Here is a 23360-nt window from a genome sequence, read left to right as displayed (position 1 = left end):
ACTCCGTGTGCCTCCGAAGATACCAACACCACGGCCTCATTGGGGAAATGGGGAGGGAGGAGGGATGACAAGGAAGGAGGGACAGCGTAAACGTACACGGAAGTGGGCAAGTTGGGAAATGGTGTTTTCTTGGTCACCGCTATCACCGCCCCCCAGTAAAAGACACAAATGATGATCAGAAATAATAACTGTTGGCATAGAAACACATGATCAACACACACGATAAATAACGCACATGATCACATCATCACACTGACAAATAGCTAGAATCTACTGTCATAGCCGATCGAGGCTTGCATAGGATATCCTATTTATGTATGCCTGCTACTGAAACTTTGTAGGCTACAGATAGCCTACTGATGCTCTTAACAGATATATTATTGGAATCACAATTTACTTATAGCCTAAGTAATCTTGAATGTGGACACTATTGTGTCCACATTCTAACTAACAACACTAACTACCGTTAGACTTGTTTTTGTTCGGATTTTATCTTTATTATTTTATTCGCCATTATTTTTTCCATTAATTTTGTTTATTTGTTTACTTTAGCTGTTCAGTTACATATAGCCTTTTTTTATTTTAATTATTTGTTTTGCGTTCCCATGCTTTTCTGCATCCTGGCGTCTGTGCTCTGCCTCTCCGCTCGACCTGCACTGTTTTTCGGATCAGCGTTCTCTTGCCGTCTGCGATCGATGGGGCACCTGTGACTGGTGCTGCTGGTATTGCTGGACTGTGGTTCCAGGGCCGAGGAGCTCCTTTCTGCTGATGGCTGGACTATTTCAACTCAGCGCGGCCTGCTGCGGACTCTGTGGCTGTTTCGGTCGGTTGACTGTCAGCTACCGTAGGACATCGATGGCTGGTCATGGTCGGTGGACTGTCGGCTGGTCTGGCACAGGAGAGGGACGCGGCTTCGGGAGAGCACCAGAGCAGAGGATCCTCCTGTGTCGCTCTGGTAGCCTACTACAGCGCCTAAACACATTTCTGGTGCCTGTCGGGTGAACGCAATTTGCCAACGGGCTATCATGTCAACTAGCCTACGGGCAGAGATGTATAGTAACGAAGTAGAACTACTTAAGTACTCTACTTAAGTACTGAAATGCAGTATCTGTACTTTACTGGAGTATTATTTTTTTCTGCTACTTCTACTTTTACTTCACTACATATTTTCGATGAGTAGCCTATAGTACTTTTACTCCGATACATTTTTTATGTGCTCCATCGTTACTCGTTACTGGTGTGTCGGTCACGAACAAATCCGTTCCGGATTGCTCACAAAGTCCTAGTCACACTGATGCGTGTCACTTGTTGACGGCACGATCTAGCTTTCCAATGGTATTACTGTAAATAGTTGCTGTAATTAAGGGTTCGCGAGAAAATCAAGGTGAAGTTAGGCTACATGAGAAGCATTCATTTGTACAATAAGTCATTCTCGAGTAGCCTAATCCCGTTTTTAAATTGCAACATTTCTTCTTGGTCTCCGACTTCAGTCTGTGTAGCACCCCACAATAACTTCATATGAATTTCAAAATGTTTGAAATACAAACATATGAAGCCACCTTTTCACTGAGTGTGGGGAAGTACGCCTTGTAATGTCTGGTCTCCACTGGTGTGGTCGGGCTCCCATATCAAAATTCTTAACTTATGTTAAAACAATTGTCACAAACAATTGACACTATAGTCTTATCATGATTAGATAGATAGATAGATAGATAGAGACGATCAATGATTCTGTATACCTATTATCGTATTAAAAGTGAGTTGTATCGGTCACAACACCCCTACAAATGACATTGGGAAACCTATACAGTTATATTTATTCACCTTGTTTTACTACTACCACATGTTTGTAGCCTAGTCTAGGGCCTAGGCTATGGCCCCTGTGTGTCTGCCAAGGGGCCTGCACTAAAAGATTTTGCTGATACCTTTTGCACCCATCTCGTTCGCAAATCAGCTAATTACATAATACTTCTACTTTTACTTTCAGTACTTGAGTAGTATTTTAAAAAATAAACTACTTGCAATACTTAAGTACAAAACATGTTTAATACTTTAGTACTTCCACTTAAGTACGGTTTTTAAAGAGCACTTCTACTTCTACTCAAGTCACTTTTTTGATAGAGCACTTGTACTTCTACTCAAGTCTGGATCTCTAGTACTTTATACATCACTGCCTACGGGCCATATCGTCTGCTGAGGTTCTGCCCCAGTGATAGCAAGACAGCGCACTGACGCTTGCTTGGATGCGGTTGGACTAAGTTGGCGTGGACTTTTCTGTTTGTTTGTTTGTTTTATTATGTATTTGACATTTGTTTATTTGTTTGTCTGTCTTATGTCTCGGTGTCACGGGTACGCTGGCGATTACGCCACTCCGTCCGGCATCTTGTGTCTTGTTATTTTGTGAATTTGTTTGTTGTGTTGTCATGGGTACGCTGGCGACTACGCCACTCCATTTCGGCACTGTCTTTGTAAAGCGCTTTGGGTTGCACTCAGTGCACGTGAAATGCGCTATATAAATAAAAGTACCTTACCTTACCTACCTATTGACCAACCTTCCGATTTTTAATATAATAGGCCCTACATTAATAAAATAAATGTGCTGTGTATTATTAAGCAGTTCTCCCCTCTGTTTGGAATGAAATAATCATATAAACATAGTTTATTTCATTCACTGAAGTTACGAGCTGTCCAAAGTTATTTTGTCCGTTCAAGGGGAAAATTAGGTCCAACGTCATAGCAGGTGACGTCACAATTACGCTCCTGTCAATGTCGGCGAAATTCTTATTTCATATCATTTATGCATATCTTCACCGCAGGACTCACCGCTCTTTTTTCAGTAGCCTAGATCATTTGGATTTGGTTCAGTCTAGATAATATTCAAATTTGATACGCTTTATTTCTGCTGATTCTCATCAACACATTTTTAATGTAGCTCCTGTCCGCGGAATTTTAAATGCAATGGATCTTCAAGAGGAGTTTGGAAAACTCCATGCAGACAGTGAGGAGATGAAAAAGATGTTACAGCTCCTGCTTTTACACCAGGAACAGTATCAGAACACCGGCACCCTGAGCTGTACCGCATGTGTGAGTTCCATCAAATATCTAAGAGCAGGTGTACAGTTTTATATAGCCTAATTGTAACTAACTCTAATCTATCCCATGGTCCCTGCACTTGATATCTATGTTGAAAGGGTAAAGGTCAAAGTTGAAGTATGTTTTGATGATATGAAGTGACCTTTCCAGGTCAAAGTTGAAAGGGTAAAGGTCAAAGTTCAAGTGTTTTGATGATGACCTTTGAACTGTAGCAGGATTGGTTGCCATAGTTGCAGCTTTGGTCAAATACCATAGACTCACATTATGATAGCGTTCAGCTACCTTGAAATGTAATTATAATGTATAAGATAATACAATGTTGTTGTGTAGATTAGTGTTGTTAATGACGTTAAGGGTCAGGGGGTCAATGTAATGACGTATTGGAGTTGGCATGAGAGACTAGAGAGTTACAGTAAAACACGTTAACCTTATATCTGTGTGTAGCCGTCTTATTCTCTGCACCAACTTACATAACATGGTGTCAGAAGTGCGCGTAATGCCACGCAAGTGAAAGGAGCTACCGAACGTTTTTGTTTTTGGGAGAGAACAGTGAGTAGCTGACCGCAACTTTTTGGATTGTGACCTGCTAACGCGCGGGAAGCCAGCTAGTCCCAGGCTCTAGTCTAGGATGACGACGGAGAGGGGCAGATCTGAGCAACGCAACGAGCGGGCACTTGCAGCTGCAGCACCACCACAAGCTCAACCCAACGTAATGACTACCGCTGCTTTCACTATCCAACCACCTGAAGCGTTCACCTTCGCAAAACCGCTGGAGTGGGAAAAATGGATACGCAGATTTGAACGGTTCCGAGTGGCTAGCAACCTAAACCTCTCGTCTGATGCTAATCAGGTAAACACCCTTATTTACTGTATGGGTGATGAGGCAGACGACATTTTGCGTGGACTAAGTTTAAATGATGCCGAAAGACAAGAATATAAACATGTTAAAGAGGCCTTTGACAAATACTTTGTCCCGAAGAAAAATGTCATCTATGAGAGGGCGAAATTTAACAGAAGAGTGCAATTGGGAACTGAATCAGTGGACTCTTTTATCACTGCTTTGTACACTCTTGCCCAAAACTGTGATTATGGCCTACTGAATGACGAATTGATTCGTGATAGATTAGTAGTTGGACTGAGAGACACAGCATTGTCTGAAAAGATGCAATTGAACAAAGACTTAACACTGCAGAAAGCTATCACTATGGCAAGACAATCTGAAGCCGTAAAGAGGCAACAGTCAGACCTACGGGTGGATGCTCAGACTGTTAAAAACACCATGGAAGTGGATGCTGTTACCTTTAAAGGCAAACACCAAATGCCTGGAAAGCCCAAGCTATACACACAGTCCAAGCATAGAGGCCCAGAGTCAAATGAGCAGTCAGATCGATTAACATGTCATAAGTGTGGAAATGCATCTCATCCAAATTGGCAATGTCCTGCCAAAAATGTTATTTGCCACGCATGTGGAAAGAAAGGCCACTTTCAGAAAGTTTGTAGGGCAGCTAAATCAGTGAATGCAGTAGTCGATGCACAGACTGAAGGTCTCTTCCTAGGTTCTGTTGAGGCTGGAACAGATCCATGGTCAGTAGAGTTAGAGATCCGGAACCAGAAAGTCAGGTTTAAGATTGATACTGGGGCTGATGTGTCAGTCATCCCACATCAGACCTATAAAAACATGATAGAATCTGGCGACACATGCCCACTGACCCAGACTGAGAAACCACTTTTTGGCCCTGGCGGCAGTCGCCTCACTGTCATTGGAGTGACTAGAGAGTCGCTTAAAAAGGGCGAGCGTACTGTTCAGGAAGACTTGTATGTTGTCCGTGATCTACATACTCCTCTACTAGGACGGCCTGCTATAACTCAGCTGGAGCTTGTTGCTAGACTTGATAGCATCGACGTCCAACTGCTGAAAGAAACCTACCCCTCATTGTGCAGTGGTCTAGGCAGGGTACACCAGCCATACACCATCGTACTGAAACCCGAGGCCACACCATATTCCCTGTCGACGCCCAGACGTGTCCCAATACCCCTGCTAGGGAAGGTGAAGGAAGAACTGGAGCGTATGGAGAGTCTGGGTGTGATATCCAGAGTGGAAGGGCCTACGGATTGGTGCGCTGGTATGGTGCCAGTGCCTAAAAAGAACAACGCAGTGAGAATCTGTGTGGATTTAACCAAATTGAATGAGGCGGTGTGCAGGGAGAAATTCATTCTACCCTCAGTGGAGCAGACATTAGGTATGTTAGCAGGAGCACAGGTTTTTAGCAAACTTGATGCTAATATGGGCTTCTGGCAGGTGCCACTGTCAGATGACTCTGCTAAATACACCACATTTATTACACCATTTGGACGGTTTTGTTTCCATAGACTTCCATTTGGAATAACATCCGCTCCCGAACATTTCCAGCGCAGAATGTCACTTGTTCTGGAGGGACTTTCTGGCACAGTGTGTCACATTGACGATGTGTTAATATGGGGCATGTCACAGGCCGAGCATGACGAAAGACTCCACAATGTGCTGACGAGACTCCAGAAGGCGGGCATCACACTGAATCTGGAAAAGTGTGAACTGAACCGGACTAAAGTGACCTTTTTGGGTCATCTGATCTCTGCCAATGGAGTGAAAGCAGACCCGGAGAAAACCAGTGCTGTACTGGACATGGAAGAGCCGTCCAATGTCAGCAAGCTGCGTAGTTTCCTTGGTATGGTCACTCATCTTGGGAAATTCATCCCTCACTTAGCAGAGAAAGACAAACCATTAAGGGACCTGCTCTCAAAGAAAAATGAATGGGTGTGGGGCCATGCTCAGCAAAATGCATTTGATCATCTGAAGCGCGAGCTCACATCCCCTCCTGTCCTGGCCCTGTACGACCCAAACAAAGAGCTGAAACTGTCAGCTGATGCGTCTTCGTATGGGCTGGGGGCAGTCCTCCTGCAAAAGGAAGAGGATGAATGGAGGCCAGTTGCATACGCCTCTAGATCATTAACAGAGACTGAACAGCGATATGCACAAGTCGAAAAAGAAGCTCTTGGCTTGACATGGGGATGTGAGAGATTCAAAGACTTTCTCATTGGACAGCATTTTCACCTTGAGACTGACCACAAGCCTCTGGTCAGTTTGCTGGGCAGTCAAGCGCTGTCTGAACTACCACCACGGATCCAGAGATTTCGTATGAGACTCATGAGGTACTCATATTCAATCCACCATGTTCCTGGTAAGACACTGCTCACAGCTGATACACTGTCACGTGCACCTGTAAACACTGACATCAGAGCCAGCAGTGTAGCTAAAGGTCTCATGGAAGATACAAACATGTATGTGGACAGTATCATGTGTAACTTACCTGCTAGTCAGACTTACCTTGCAGATCTCAGAGAAGAGCTCAAAGCAGACAGCATCTGTTCGCAAGTCATGACGATGTGTCAAACTAGATGGCCAGAGTTCAGCACATTGAATGCGGTTCTCAGACAATACTGGCGAGAAAGAGCAGTACTTACAGTACAGGACGGGCTCCTACTTAAAGGCTCCAGACTGGTGATACCTTCAGCAATGCGAAACAGTGTTCTAGAGAAAGTGCACGAGGGACATCAGGGAGTAGTGAAGTGTAGAGAGCGAGCCAGAGAAACAGTATGGTGGCCAGGCTTGAGTGGACAGTTAAATGAACTTGTTTTGCGGTGCAGCACCTGCATTAAAGAACGCCACAATCCTGCACAGCCACTCATGCGGTCTGAGTTGCCAGAACGACCATGGCAAAAATTGGGTGCTGACATGTTTACATTAGACAACAGTAACTACTTACTAGTTGTAGACTACTACTCCCGTTTTGTGGAAATTGCAAAGCTCACCCCCACAAGATCTGAGGATGTAGTAGTGCATCTGAAATCAATTTTTGCGAGGCATGGAATCCCAGAAGTCCTTGTCTCAGATAACGGACCTCAGTTCTCCTCTCACAACTTTTCTCAGTTTGCTGAAGAATACGGCTTTAAGCACATCACGAGTAGCCCTAGGTATCCCCAAAGTAATGGTGAAGCTGAGCGTCACGTCCAGACTGTGAAAAATATGCTCAAGAAAGCAAAAGACCCTTACCTGTCGCTGCTTGCCTATAGAGCAACACCACTAGCTAATGGGTATAGCCCAGCACAGCTACTGATGGGGCGTAGGCTCAGGACAACAGTTCCTCAGTTTCCTTCAATGCTGCTTCCAGAGCTCCCAGACAGAGAAAAGCTTGCTTCAGAGGAAAGAGAAAGGAGACAAAAGGATGTTGCAGTGTTCAACAAGAGACACCGTGCGCGTGACCTGAGCCCACTCTCATCAGGCACCGAGGTGTGGATGGCTGACGTAAAGGCTCAAGGGACTGTTATGTCACCCCATGCAGCCCCTAGATCTTATCTAGTGGAAGGACCACAGGGAGTAATGCGTAGGAACAGAAGACACCTCATCCCTATGCAAAACCCAGCCAGCCAACCTGAAGCGTCAGAGGTTCCTGCACACTCACCTTCACGGCAGGTCCCTCCAACGCCACACCGGTCACCTGATCACTCAGAGTCTGCCACCAGAACCAGGAGTGGCAGAGAAATAGTTAAACCCCACAGACTTGATTTATAGAGCTGAAAGAAGAGCTTTATAGTTAAGAACTGAAACCAAAGTAATTTTGTATACTACTGAGTGTTTTGAATTTTGAGTAATTCTGATGTTCCTAAGTTTAAGTACTGTACATGTGTGGTACTGAGGTATTGTTAATAATATCCTACATAGATATTTCTGACAAAGGGGGATGTTGTGTAGATTAGTGTTGTTAATGACGTTAAGGGTCAGGGGGTCAATGTAATGACGTATTGGAGTTGGCATGAGAGACTAGAGAGTTACAGTAAAACACGTTAACCTTATATCTGTGTGTAGCCGTCTTATTCTCTGCACCAACTTACATAACAAATGTCATTAATGATGTAATAACAACATAATGATGTCTTAGTTATTCACTAAATAGTGCACTAGTGAAGTGGTGAAGATTTCAAACGCAGCATGGTGGTTGGGCAGTTGTGTGTTAGAGGGTGTAGATGGTGGCCATGTTTGATGCCATGTTGCCTCTTCCCTCTCTGCAATCACAGCATCGGCTGCTTCCTCATCTCCAGCCTCGTCTTCTGCCCTTGCCCCAATATCCCCACGGCCCACTCCAGCCCTTGCATGCCAGTGCGGCACCTGGCCAACGGAAGCTGCTAGCCCCCATACCCCCTGCATCCCCCCACCACCAGCTGCAGCGGTCTGTGAGGGGTACGCTGAGACCCCTGAGCGCTCAGCAGAAGGAGCGCCAGACCAACAAGGAACTCCTGCAGGAGGTCGTGGAACTGGCTGAGGAGATAGTCTTTCAGGAGGAACTCGCCACTCGCAATGATGCCAGGGCCTTGGACCAGACAGGCAGCTCTGTGGGCAGCTTCAGGCCTGTGGATCGCAGGACCCCGTCGGCACCCAGTACTCTGCCCTTCATCAATTCGCCAATTGCCCCTGCTATCCCCGCCCCCCCAAAGACAACCAGTCACAGACAGTTTCAGAGTAGACTACCCCGTCTCAAGAATACAATGTCACTCAATGTGGTCACTGAGACAGGTGAGTAGTCGCTCTTACACACTCTCTCTCTCCCTCTCACCTCACACACACAAGCACAAACACACAGAATATATCGACTCATACAGGCTAGCCTAAAGTTGCAGAAAAGGATCCACACATCATGGGCAGGTCAAATGATGAACACTGCACGCAGACAATGTCTCAGTCTTTATTAGCCTAATTGGAGATCAGTGCAGTTCAATACAATCAATACAAATAATAATAAGTTGTTTGCCATGGCAAGTGTAGACAGGATTTCAGACAAACATACTTGACCTTTGACCTCCCAGAGCAAAAGGCCGTTGATGCACTGACAGGGATGCATGGGGAAACAAGGGAGCATAAGGAGGTGAAGAAGAGGAAAGTGAAAGAGGCGAGGCACACCAACAAGACCCAGCTGGCCAAGAGTCTCCCAGAGTTGGCCAGACAGCGCCCTCTGACCTGTCCCGAGGAGGCCCTCCTGCAGGCCTTTACAGCGTTCAGCGACGATGACTGGTGGGAGTATAGCTTAAATAGGCTAAGCTATTATGCTATCCAGACAAATCGTAGGTTTTTAGCTAAAATAGATTAGACTATAGTAAGATACTATTAAGAGTTAAGGGTTGTGAAGAGAAGAGAATGTAGTCAAGGCTATGCTGACACATACACGTACCGGCTGGGGATCAAACTGGCAACCCCTCAGTTATAAGCCCGAAGCCGTAACTAGTAGGCCACAGCTGCCCCAATAGTATCTACATGTAAGAGTTTACATGGAGATAGAATACTTGAACCAAGTGCATGTATTACTATGTTCCTCTGATGTGAGTGTGTTGGTTTTACTGCAGGGAGAAGAAGATCAATGCCCTGATATCCATCAGGTCTCTGGCTCAGCACCACTCTGAAGTGCTGCTGCCCAGGCTCCATGACGTCTGTCTGGTGTAGAAGGTGGTAGAAAGTGAAACCGTGGAAAAGTATGATTGTACCCATAAGGTTTGCTATAATTGTGCAAATGCAGCAATGATAGATAAACTGATATGAAAATGATATTTACTCAGATTTTCAAAGTGTGATTCTGCTTAAATAAAGACATGTAACTTTACTTAGAATAGAAGTATGATTTTGCAATAGATTAAAAAACTATATTTTTTACTTAAACTTTAAAGAATAACTGTTTAAGCTTAAAATGTATGTTCTCTTTGAATTTGATAGAATGTTTATTCAAAAGATTTAAGTGTTTTAGTCCAGCTTATATAGTATGTCATGTTTAATGAATGTGCTTAGAATAAGTATAGAGGAAAAAGCTTGTAGTTCATGTGCAGGTCTGAGTTCAAAACAAGGTCACCAGAAAGAAAAAAAAAAGAGAGACGAAGACACTTGGTCGTGTCGGAGCGCAATAGGTCTAGACTTGGGCGTGAAAGTAGTATAAAAGGTCTCCTTCTCGGGGACTTAAGGGTCTTCTCCTTTTTCTTTTGGACTCTGAACTTTGCATTTAGAGACAGGTAGATTTTTTTTTTTTTTTTTTTTTTATTGTATTTTATCTTTAATAAAGTCAAAGCCCTAACCTTTTGTTAGGGCATTGTTTAAAAGCCGCCGAGAGTTCTTTTTCGTGTTTCCTGCCTCCCCTGTGTCAAAGAGAACATCGACCCCCTCGCAAGAGGCGCAAGCCTACAGAGGGGACCCAGTGGGTAAGTTGGCTGTAGTTTGGGCTTACTTTCTAAGACACCGTTAATGGGCAAATACTTACTGCACAATGCACTGACACATACAGGAGTAGCGAACTCAGCTGTGTATTTAGGAAGGAAAGTTCTATACACCGTAGCGGTCACAAAACCAACTAGGCTTTGTTTAACAGTTGTATTTCTGTAAAATAAGGTCTAAATGCATACCACACAAGCAGGGATATGGAAATCGGTTTTTAATAAGTAAACTTATGTAAAAACTGAGCACAAATTGTTACAAATAAAACCAAAATCTGTGTAATGTCATGTATAATATGCAGATTCATCCTTGACAAATTCATATTATCTTTTTGCACTGTTAGTAAATTAAACTAAGTTTGTTGTGAGCAAACAACTTACTTTAACTTATTGAAAGCAGATGCGTATTAATAACTGAGAATTTTTATCTTTCAGTAATTCAAAATCTTACTAGTTTAGATTAACTGAACTGTTTTCATAGATTACAAAAGGTCTGTCACTGGAGAAATAAAATACATATGTGTGATCAGCTTTGATGGTGACTGTGAAGCTTTCTGTGGTCCCTTGTTCGACAGACAACGTCTGCGATGCGGTCTCTGTGACCGGAGGTCGACATCAGTAACCATAGTCACGAGTCAGCTGTCATAAACATAATCTATTTTCTCCGAAAGTGAGAAGACACTTTATTAGAGGTACGATTGCAGGCAATAGGGTCAGTAGTGAAAAGGGACTAGATTAAGGAGAGCCTCCTAAAAAGTTCCACATGTTGACCCTAGAGTCCTGATCAAGGATTTTTGGTCCAAGTAGAGAAAGTCTCTCTCTTTTGCATCAGTCCTTTCGTACATCCTAAACCCGTTGAAAAGGGGCCCCTGCAAAAAACACGATACTGACAGTCACTTCCTCTTCTGCAAGGCAAGTTTTGCAGAGACAGAAGAGGAAACACACACTCTTTAGCAAGGCGATGAACTCGCAGAGTCTAAAGACAAGCATACTCTTTGGTAAGGTGTGAAAAAAACACAGAATCCAAAGACAAATACACCACACCACTCTTCTTGAAAAAGCGAGAGCCTTGCTGATTTTCGAAGAAATACACACACACCCACGGAGTAGCGATCTCAACTGTGATTGTAGTAGCCCTATATTCACCAGAGTAGACACAAAACGCAACACTGGCCATCAATAAAGAGGTGCTGCTGGAAAACATTCTGTAGCACATGTTGTATCTTTTGTTCTGTTTCAAACTAGACACTATCTATTGAAATGCCTAAATGATGGTACTAAAGAAATTATGTTAACTCTCTTAGTATTCAATACATGTCCAGTCAAAGTGGTACAAACTGTCATTCCAAGTCCCTCCTCCCAACCAGGTGAGGCACCTGCGCACTGTAGTATCCTGTGCTGCCATGGTGACACTGGCACACCTGTTTGCTCACCTGGGCCAGGACATGGATGCAGAGGCCGAGGGCACAGCCCGTTCACTGCTGCCAAAGGCTGGAGAGTCCAGCAACTTTACAAAGGACATGGACCTGGCCCTGGGGTACATGGTGTATAGCATCACCCCCATCCGCAGCATGAACGCTCTGATCAACGGAGGACTCAGGTTAGGGGTAGAGAGATAAAGAGGGCAAGAGTTTTTTTTTTTTCTGGTTAATTGCTTTCTAGTGCTTCTTAACGTTCTGTGTTACCTGGATCTCTTGATGTCTGTATCAGTTGTTACTCACCTACCACCTCTGCCTGTTGTTTCTCTGTCTCCCCTGTTTCTGTCTCTTTGTCTCCCTTGTTTCTCTGGGTTATCTATTCTCCTGGTGTGACTTATTGGTTCTCTGCTTCTTCTTAGCCACAAACATACAGCCGTGAGGAAGAACACTGCACGGCACCTGGAGAAAGTGACGGAGGTCATGGGAGCAGCTTGTCTCTTGTCTGGCAAAAAGGACCTGACTGCCCGCTTCATCCAAGTTGCCAGCTGCCTTGCCCTTGACCACGTACTGGAAGTCAGGTTGGGAGCACAACAGTATTTCTTGTTTCTTTACCATTTACTTCTTGACTTTGGATAAAAATGCTAGTTAAATTAATAAAAGTAAAAGTAAATGTTTCTAAATTAACCAATCAGCTAATCAGCAAGTTTCTGTTCTGTTCGGAGATATCCAAAAGTCATCTCATGTTACACAGCACTACTGAATGTGCTTATCTGTCAGTGCATGGCATTGAAATAGTTTGTTTACAGCTAAAAAATAGTAGGAAATAGTGATTTAATATTTAGTTTGCAGTAGTAGTCCACAAGAGTTGTACAGTAGACTGCATGGCTGACAGCTGACTGATTATCAAATCTCCATGACACATCTTTCATGTAAACTAAGGTTTTGTATTCAGCTGTAAACCTAATTCCAAAGAAAATCTGCTGAGCAAATTCAAAAGCACTCACAGATTTGTTAGGGTTCACCAAGGCTATTAGTTGAGACAAATATAAGATATGAGATCTTTTAGGGCAGGGACAATGACAAACATGCCATTGTCCCAATTATAAGTCAGTGTACCATCATAATGATTGAAATTAATTGGTGGATGGTGACAGTTAATGTATTTTGTGTCTGAAACAGGAATCAGGCCCGTAACATTCTGTCTGTAGTGGCTGCCCATCCTGACCTCATCAAGATGGTGGAGAGGTTCGCCCCTCTGAGTGATCAGATCCGCATCAAGGACTTTATTAATACATGCCAGAAAAGGTAGACTGGACACATCACTGGACACCATAAACACTGAGCATTTTTCCTTTCCGAGTGATAAATGGGCCAAAATCGCTATTCATTATTGTTTAATCTGTGGACATACAGGGTAAATTGTCTTGGTAATGTGCTGTTTTTTTCCCCCACAGACCTTTGCGCTGAAGTAGACATCAGAGCCAGCCAGAATGATACCGCACCCACGGGGTCACAGACACACACACAACACAACTAACACACAGACACACACACACACACACACACACACACACACACACACACACGGCAGTGCTATAGAGATACGCTAAAGCACATACATTTCACACAAAAAAATAAAAAAACAACTAAAAAGCATTTGTCTGCACTGATTCACTTTTTCATTACTTTGTAATATGAAAACATAATTTTATACAACAAATAAAATATCTTCCCTTTGAATGTGAGCACTATAGAGCACAGATCTTTGCAGCGTGTGTAAAACTATAGGTAATATATTATATATTTCCTTTTATTTACTTCTATACACTCTAAGAAGTAATGTGTAATTTTTTTGACACATTCATTGTGTCAAGTCTATTTTAACACATAATGTGTTGATAATGACATAAAATGAGTATTATTCAGTAAAATTATCTGACACATTTTGTGAAACTGTACATTATTAAATGATATTTCAAAATGTGAGACACAATTAATAAAGTCGGATAATATATTTCTATGTATTCATCACAAACAAAGAATGTTGTTTGAACGTGGTTTGATTTATTTCAAATGTTGCTTTCTTGATCTTAACCTTTCACCTCCACAATCGTTAGCAGCTACTCCGACCAAGTATGGTGAGACAAAATAAAACGTGGTGCATTTCTAAGCAGGTAAGAGGGATAACTATATTGTGTGGCGCAGTAATATCATCACTCTTGCACTTTCAGTTTCACTTTGGAGTGAGGATATTACTGCGCTGAGTCTAAGTGCTCCATCACACAATATAGTTATCCCTCTTACCTGCTTAGATGCACTACGTTTATCTCAGCTTCATTGTGGAGGTCACTTATACAGTCTGATCAATGTAAAGTATTAATTTATTTAGAATCGGGGCATGTGGTACTTTACTTACGTGAATATCTCATTAATTATCTTAGGAGCATTTTTATGACCCGTCATCCCACACTGGATTTTTGGAAATTCGACTCTGCAACATTCGCAGAAAGCTTGAGGAAGATCAGAGACGGTACAGAAAACATAAGAGACGCAGAGAGGTTGGACAAAACCCGGCTCAGGAAGTGCAAGACACCAATGATACCCGTGAGTTGATCAACCTAATGAAAAGGCTGAGACCCTCTGCAGAGAACCTGGCCTTGATCAAATCTGGAATGCAGAGAACTTTCACACACCGAAGATCATGGATATCCAGTCTGTCACCCACGATGGGAGAAGTCTTACTAGAATATCCACGATTCCTGGACATACCAGCTTTAGTAAGTGCCCTATCAAAGCCTTTTGGCTCCTACTTTAGAAATGTAGTATGTGAACCTCTGGCACAGGGCTTCAGGGTTCCAAAGAAGTAAACTGTCATCAACTTTGATATTTCAGCTGTTTGTACAATAAATTCATGCTAATTAAAGTGACAAGCCTCAGTTACCTTTAACTAGCCTGACGACGTCATACTCAATTCTTGTCAGAATATGAGTCTGAAACTGCTCCATTCAGCTGCGATTATGGGGCGTGATTCAACCGATACAGGGCGGGGGGATAGCTCTGGATTCATTGGATAGACCAAAGCAAACAGAACAAATTATTGGCTGTCAGTATCTGCGAAATCTAAGACAACGAAATATGTAGCAGGGTAGGCTATAACATCCTCCTTCGTTTTTAAAAATAATTCCTTCAAACTGTATGCAATGAACAGCTGGGGAAGTGTGTCGTTAACCCAACGAGCAAACAGACATTTTTAAACAAACGGGAACAACATCACCCAAACATGCTGTTTTCACTTGGTGAAAGTGAAACTGAAGTTTTCCCACATATCCACGTTGGTCTAAGTGTTCAGAAATAGTTGTCTGAATCCGTGATAAAACCTCCGTTTCAATAGCTAAGATAAAGGAAAGGCCAAACTGCATGAACAAATTATGCATTCATAGCCATAGCGTTTCTGTTGCAATCAAAATCAACCTAAGCCAACATGGTCTCACACCCAACTCGTCGAACGAGGACGCATGCAGCCGTGAACGTCACTGCTGTTCATCTGTCAATCATCACGTAAAGCCCGCACTGACAATGTGATTGGTCCGAACAGATCTGTATCTCGAATAGTAGCAGCTGAACGAAGCAGTGCCAGACCGAAGTTCCCTGCAGAAAAAGAATGTAGGCGGGGCTAAACTTCGGTCTGGCATCCAGGCTAACCTTTAACCCCCTTCCACGCAGATTGTACTGATGGTAGCTGTTTCTTTGAATTTGTCTTCAATCATACCAAAACAATTGTTTTGTTTTTCTGCTAATGTTTGATTCAGAGTTCAACACTTTGTGCGAGGGAAAGGGAGAGTTGTTTATCAGAAGATGGGCGTCATCATCCCGCAGCTTACCGCAGTTGCAGTCAAGGAGAAACATGAAATCACCTCGCTCACTAGTGGAATGAATGGCCTAATAGATGGTATGCTTTCAGAAATGTTCAGCATCTTAACATGTTGGATAAGTTAATCAAAACAAATGTTATCACTGTTTCTAAAGCTTTCAATGTCTTACAGTAATATGAATTGATGAGATGACGGCTTCATTTTTCATATGCAGATGAGAAGAGCTACAGAATACTACAAATTCTGACCCATCTTCTTCCCCCAATCGCATCCAGTCGGTGCAGTGTCAAGTCAGCCATCACACACCTCATTGACTTTGTACCGGTAAGGTTTAGATTTTTTGGTTTTAACACTAATGTAAACAGTTCCTGATTTTTGAAATTGATTATTTGTCTAGCAGGAGTTGACCTAACCTGTTCGATTGCTTTTGCTCCAGATTTATTCTATTAAAAGCTTGTTGTGCTATTGTCAATGTTTTCATGAATTGTTACATAATCCAAAGCAATTTTGTGCATTCTCCATATCCTAGTTATTCATATAACTTGTTCTTCGCCATGCATTGTGCACAAGAAGTGTAATGCTGGTAACAATTCAGTAGCCTGCGTTGGGTTAACAAGTAGTTAAATTAAGTTTGACATTTTTGTTGAATTGTGATATGTAAAAAAAATACATTAAAAATCCATATATTTTTGTCAAATTTGTACCTTTAATACGACATGCAGGTGAGATATAGGTATGACATTGTAAGTCCATATTGGCAAATTAATGTTGACTCGTTGCACCAGTTGCCCAACACTACTATTGTTGGACAGTTTCTTATCATCCTGTTCAATTTCTTCATATCCATTTTTTCCCTCCTTTCAGGCTGGAACTAGCATCTCATCCCTCTGTACTGATGACTCTGAATCCCACCCCTCTCAGCCACAACTCCTATCCATTGGCAGCTTCAGGGATCCAATGCAGCAGTACGTCATCATCGGAAAGAACGATAAGGTCATCATTCCGCTTGAAGAAGATCTCACCGGTGCTGTAGACAAACTGTTCAAGCTGTTTTGGGTCTGTAATTTGGCATATCCACCCCAACTGTCACCAGTTTTTTCCTTCCTGGAGTATGTCTACAATATCCCCCTCTCAACCAACAGAAAGTCAAAGGTAGTGGACCTTATTTTGAAAATGAAAATGGTTCAGTCAAAGACAATGTATGTTTGTCCAAAATGCAAATTACACTTCAAGCAAAGTAAGACTCTTATTTGACATCTTCGTGACATTCATGCATTATCAGACCAATTCGACTTCATTCTGACTTGTAGCCAAGATGGCTGCCTAAGGACATATCATTGCATGAATTCATTTTCCAAACACCTAAGTAGAGACCACAAGATTACACAAGCCTCTGAAGATGAACCTCATCAAAACCATTCAGAAATCACTACTCCCATAGCAACTGTTCAGATCTCAACCGAGGAGAATAATATTGTTAAGGATGGCATAGTTGAGCCTGAAAGGTCTGCAGCCACCCCAAAGAGTGCTACAGCATCATTTGTAGCAAAAATGTATTCTGGGTCAAATGTTAGTTTTGCTGATGTCACCAGAACTGTTAACTATGTTAAACAATTGATGGAAACAACTGTTAGTGAATTACAAGATTCAGTGACTTCAATGTTAAGAAATTTAGGAGTGCCAGAAGACAATGAAAATGTGCAATCCCTAATGGGACAATTTGTGCCAAACATATGTTCGATGAAATTGATACACCCTTTAAAATGAATACCTATTTTGTAGAGGAGTTTGATTTGATAAAGCCTAGGGAGATATTTCTTGGCCACAGAGCAGACACTCTAAGAAAAGATGGTCAGGTGATGCAAATTTTAGCACCTGACACGTGCCAGTATATCAATAATCGACACTATTCGATTTCTTTTCTGCAACAGTCAGATGCAGAAACTTTACTTTCAAAGCAAGAAAAGACATGATGATAAAATGTCTGATTATTCACGGTTCTCGCTTTTTATCAAATCCATTATCTTCCTTGCATCCTGATTTTCTGCAAATTCAGTTGTACTATGATGACGTTGAAACAACAAATCCTTTGGGATCGAAAACCAAGATTCATAAGATGGGTGCGGTTTACTTCATCATAAGAAACCTCCCGCAGGAATTCAATTCTTCTCTTGCTCATATTCATTTATGTCCTCTTTTCAACTCAATAGATAGGGAGACTTATGGGTTTGCGAAGGTAATGGAACCGTTACTTGAGGACATCAGACTCCTTGAGAGTTCTGGCATTGACATACAGTAGATGTTCATGGACAAACCCACCTCATGCACGATGTACTTGTAGGCATAGCTCCATTGGAAGTAAAATTATTGTTGAGACAATTGATCTATGAAGAGAAATGTTTCACATTAGAGCAGCTTAACCACAGAATTGTGACATACGAGTATGGTTATAAGAATGCAAAAAATAAGCCTAGTGTCATCATTAACCTGAGACCATCTGAAGGTGCTGTCCGGCAAACAGCTTCTCAGATGTGGTGCCCTCTACAGGCATTGCCATTTTTGGTAGGGGATCATGTTGAGGAACAATGAGTATTGCCGTTTGTTTCTATTACTGCGTGAAATTTGCAGCATTATATTTGCACCAGTAGTAACAACAGGGCTTGCTGTTTTTTTTAAAGCAAATAATTATAGATCATCACACACTTTTCAAAAAACTACACGATAGGAATCTCACTCCTGTACCACTTTATGACTGCAAGATTGATCTGTGAATTCGGCCCTGTCTCTCAACTATAGTGTATGAGGTTTGAAGGAAAACATAATCCGTTTAAGAGACATGCACATGTTGTATGCAATTTTAAAAATATCGCTAAAACTCTAGCTCATAAACATCAGGTGCAACAATTTACCAACTTTAAGATGAGTGACCCATTTTGCACCCTTCCTGAGGTAAAGAATGCATTTCCAGTTCTGCTTGGCTCCTTACAAGTTCCAGAAAGTATTTTTGATGGGCTTAAGGCAGCCTTTGAACAAGAGTTGACCATGACAAGCACTATTTACATGATCAGATCAAATGGGCAAGAGTACAGAACAGGGTCTGTACTCTCTTTGAAAGGAAAGAAGATAATATGTACATAAATCCTAAATACAAGATGATTTAACCTTGATGTGTCTATGTCAGATATAATTCTAAGATGTGTGTTCAGATGAACTGTATTTTTGAATAGTATAATTGTACTGCTGTATGTTGTGATACACAGTATATGTTAATTTTGCTGTTGTATGTTGATGTGTTGTATGTATGTTGATGTTGAAGTCTATAAACTAAGGGTCAGAATCAATCAGCTCTATTGGCCAGGCTCATTATTCTTAATTTATTTGTGAACACCAGTGGGTTAATACTGAAATAAAGTACCCCTCTAATATTCATAAATGACACATATAAGTGTTTAAAACTATTACACTTTACTGACACACTGTGTCAGAATGACACATTAATGTGTCAATATATGTGACACATCTAATGTGTTGAGTTGAAATTGACACAAAATGTGTCGTCCCTGAGCACACACATCAGATGTGTTGAAATTCTACACAATTTGTGTCATTTTTGACACATTACTTCTTAGAGTGTAGAGATCGCTAAGACATGTGACCAACTTCATCAAAACACAAATAATTATGAGTATGTTTGGCTCGCCTGATGCCAGCCCATGTAGACTAGTGTTCTGGGTCTATGATCTGGCATGATAATAACACAAAACTAAGCAAATGTGTAAAAAACAGAGCATAACCTTGCGCTTCCTTACTGATGCTATCCATGCCATTCCTCGCCTTTTTGTCACCTCTGAAACATGGCGTGTACTATTCTTTTTCCACGCTGGAAAATGATAAAAGATAAGCTTCATGTTACTCTATTGAATTTTATAACACAGCAGGTAACGGCATTTCGGCAACTGCACTTACTGTAGTTGTTCCTGCACATCAGTAAAACAACTTAAGTTTTGGGCCACCGATTCCCAAAATGCGTTGCGTTTTACGTCACGTTCTCAATCTCTATTTAAATTATAAAGGAAATGGAATACAAGTTTTTTTTAGTTTCTCTTACTTTTTGAAGCATGTTTACAGAGACGTGGTGATAGACAAGAAGAATTTGGTGAAAATGTGGTGGCATGTGCTTCATCTCCAAAGCACCAGCAGGCGCGCCTGCAGAAATGAAAGCGTAAGCGTTAAGTTCTGTCAGGAAGACTCAATTCTCATTCATTACTTTCGTCCAATCATCAGTCTGCATCAGTCTTTAAAATGACACGTCTTTGCACCTGCTTTCCGCTTTCAGGTGCCGATTTTTCGATGCCCCACCATCCCTCCCTAACCACCACCAGTTTGGCCTTGTCCAGTGTCCAGGGGGAAGGCTCCGCCCCCCTGCCGTCATTCCGGCAGGATCTGCAAGGGTCTGCACACACAGCGACCTGGACTGAGGACGGGGCCTATGCCAAAGACTCTCATTGCTGCTTGTGTCATTTGTAAATCCTTCGATGGATTAAAATATATGTTAACTTTCATCATGTCTGTCCCCGAGTCTTTCTGATAGAAATTAATGTTATGGTACACATGGTAGGGTGGTTGCTAGGTTTTAACTGTGGAAGTGGTTGCTAGGCTGTTGCGAGGGTACTTGAGGTGGTTGCTATGCTGGTTGCTAGGGTAATAATGTTGTTTGCTAGGTTTCAAGAGTGGAAGTGGTTGCTATGCTGTTGCTAGGGTAGTTATGATGGTTGCTAGGTTAACTCATTAGCTGCCAGCCATTTAAAGGGATATTCCGCCATTTTTGGAAATACGCTCATTTTCCACCTCCCCTCGAGCAAAACAATCGATATTTACCTTGTTCCCGTTCATCCAGCCATTCTGTGAGTCTGGCGATACAACTTTTAGCTTCAGCCTAGCATAGATCATTGAATCGGATTAGACCATTAGCTTCTCGCCTGCTAGCTTCATGTTTAAAAGTGACTAAGATTTCTGGTAATTTTCCCATTTAAAGCATGTCTCCTCTCAAGTTAGAAAGTGCAATAAGACCAACTGAAAATGAAACCTGGCGTTTTTCTAGGCTGATTTGACATGGAACTACACTCTCATCTGGCGTAATAATCAAGGCAACTTGCAAACGTACCATAGGCGCAGTGATATCGTACACAGCATCTGAAAATAGTCCCCATAGACAACAAGCAGTAGTAGTGCCAGTAGTTTGCAAGTTGCCTTGATTATTACGCCAGATGAGAGTGTAGTTCCATGTCAAATCAACCTAGAAAAACGCCAGGTTTCATTTTCAGTTGGTCTTATTGCACTTTCTAACTTGAGAGGAGACATGTTTTAAATGAGAAAATTACCAGAAATCTTAGTCACTTTTAAACATGAAGCTAGCAGGCGAGAAGCTAATGGTCTAATCCGATTCAATGATCTATGCTAGGCTGAAGCTAAAAGTTGTATCGCCAGACTCACAGAATGGCTGGATGAACGGGAACAAGGTAAATATCGATTGTTTTGCTCGAGGGGAGGTGGAAAATGAGCGTATTTCCAAAAATGGCGGAATATCCCTTTAAAGTGCAGAGCACTTCATGCTGCCAAGCATTTTACAGCATTTTGACTGATTTTTGCAGCATTTTGACTCTTCTTCTTATTCCTGCCATCATCAGTGACCTCAGGAGCGTCCATATCTGCATTCATAGCACCGTTCTGGATCTTTTCAAATGATGGGTTCCATTAACTTAGTGGTCCATTGATAACCCAGCCAAGAAGGGTCTTAACAGCATATGGTCCTTCATCTACACTGTTGATAATTTTCCATGGTTCCAAAGCCCATGGAGAATTGACTCCTATTAGCAGCCCGATGCCTGCATTGATGGTAGAGTCAACCTCCTCAAGGTAAGACCATTTTCTCAAGTCTTTCACTGTGGGTATATTGGCAGGAGTCACAGGGAATGATTTTTGAGAAAAAAAGTTTGAGGGAGGTTTCACTGTCAAGAGCAGCTATTTCCAAGCCAGACACTTTGTAATTGGTTTGTAACTGTTTTTCTTGACCCATTGTTCTTATAAGTATTTCCATTTTCTTTCCAGGAGTTTGCAGCTGTCTGGACAATTCTTCAGTGCAAAAGGTTTCAGAACTTCCAGGATCTAAGAATGCATATGTTTGAACATATTGGCCCTCATTTATGAAACGTGCGTACGACCAAAAACAGGCGTACGCTTGTTTCCACACAAAGTATGGCATCAATGTGAACGTGATCGGTGTTATACGCTCAAATCTCACGTCTAGTCTGAACTCGCGTACGCAAGTTTTTCAGGCAGCCATATTGGCCATGGGGTCGGGCAGCGAGTTTGACCGTAACAAGACCAGGCCCTATCTAAATGAATGGGGAGAGAGCTGGATGTCAATGTTCTGAGGTGTAAGGGACATAAAAATCACATGTTTGAAATCACGATGAAAATCAGATTAAAATCGCTGAAAACGGTTTGGTGGTTTTGTATCAAATTAACGCTTAAAAAGCCTTTTTCTTCCTGGTAATCTTGGACTGCGCATGCGTGACCGCCAAGGATAGGCAAAATGATTGGAGCAACGGCATTGGAAGAGGTGGGACATGTGCAAACCGGTGTAAACACCCGCCATCTTTGTGTTACGAAGTTACCCCATGCATTTCAATGGGCGATTTTTCCAGTGCAGTGTCTCCTCATAAATAAGTGTCTCTGGTATAATGCACCTTCATGTCGTAAATTCTAGGGGCGAGGCCATTAAAACGAGCATAATATAGGGCCGTGATATTTAAACCACGCTTGTTTCCAGCCGTCACATTTATCAACACACGTTTATTCTTATGCTGGAATTGGAGTGATACGAAAGTTTGATGAATCACACGTGAGCCCCGTCGTAAGATGATTTCTGCGCTCAGATGTACGCTGGTATCTACGCTCGGTTGATAAATGAGGGCCATTGTGTTCTCTTTTCTAATTTAACCTTAACAGGTACAATAGCGAGAGCACATTTCTTTTTTCCGGCCCCAGTATCACTGCCAGTGGCCAGCGAGAGCACTGTATCAGAACCGCTGTTGCAGGTTTGACTTTCGTTGATTGGAATGTGGAGAACTGTAGGATGTTTTTGCCTACAAATGTCACATGACATTTGGTTGGAACAGTTAATGCTCATGTGTCCCTTTTGAAGACATGCAAAGCACATTCCTCTTGCTTTCAGGTACTCCACCTTTTCATTATTGAGTTTGGTTTGAAAAGCTTGACATTTTTCCATTGGATGATTTTTATTGCAGAACATGCAGGGAATTGTGAATGCGCTTGTGCTGACTGCATTTGAGGTTGGTAAAACAGTTGTTGCAAAACTGCTCCCCCTATCTGACGTTGGAATGACTCTGCTTTGCCTCTGCTCTGCAATTTTGTTTGGTGGGCTCTGAATTTCTCCCAAAATCAGATCTAGCATTGTGCGTGCCTGTTTATCTATAAAAGCAAGTAGATCTCCAAAACAGGCTCTTTGCTTGTATGTTGCTGACGATGGATGGATGGATGGATGGCGTTTCAAGGTCTGAAATGTAATTTACCTCCTACATGGTGTTGTGGCAGCTTTTGAGGAATATTGCATATGACCTTAGACCGGATGCATCCTCTGCCCTAATAGCAGGCCATCTCAGTGCTTTGT

General features: G+C 42.2%; 1 protein-coding gene across 1 annotated transcript; it reads left to right on the top strand.

Moving 5' to 3' along the window:
- The first annotated feature begins 11945 nt into the window (after positions 1–11945).
- Positions 11946–13311, top strand: LOC134083305 (TOG array regulator of axonemal microtubules protein 1-like). Its single transcript, XM_062539576.1, has 4 exons — positions 11946–11977; positions 12215–12373; positions 12975–13100; positions 13250–13311. Exons 1-4 carry the CDS (start codon positions 11949–11951, stop codon positions 13260–13262), a joined length of 327 nt encoding a protein of 108 aa, XP_062395560.1. The 5' UTR covers positions 11946–11948; the 3' UTR covers positions 13263–13311.
- Positions 13312–23360: the final 10049 nt, after the last annotated feature.

Source organism: Sardina pilchardus, chromosome 6, assembly GCF_963854185.1.
Source record: "Sardina pilchardus chromosome 6, fSarPil1.1, whole genome shotgun sequence".
In the NCBI taxonomy this organism is placed as follows: Eukaryota; Metazoa; Chordata; class Actinopteri; order Clupeiformes; family Clupeidae; genus Sardina; species Sardina pilchardus.
This window is presented reverse-complemented; position numbering and strand designations above follow the sequence as displayed.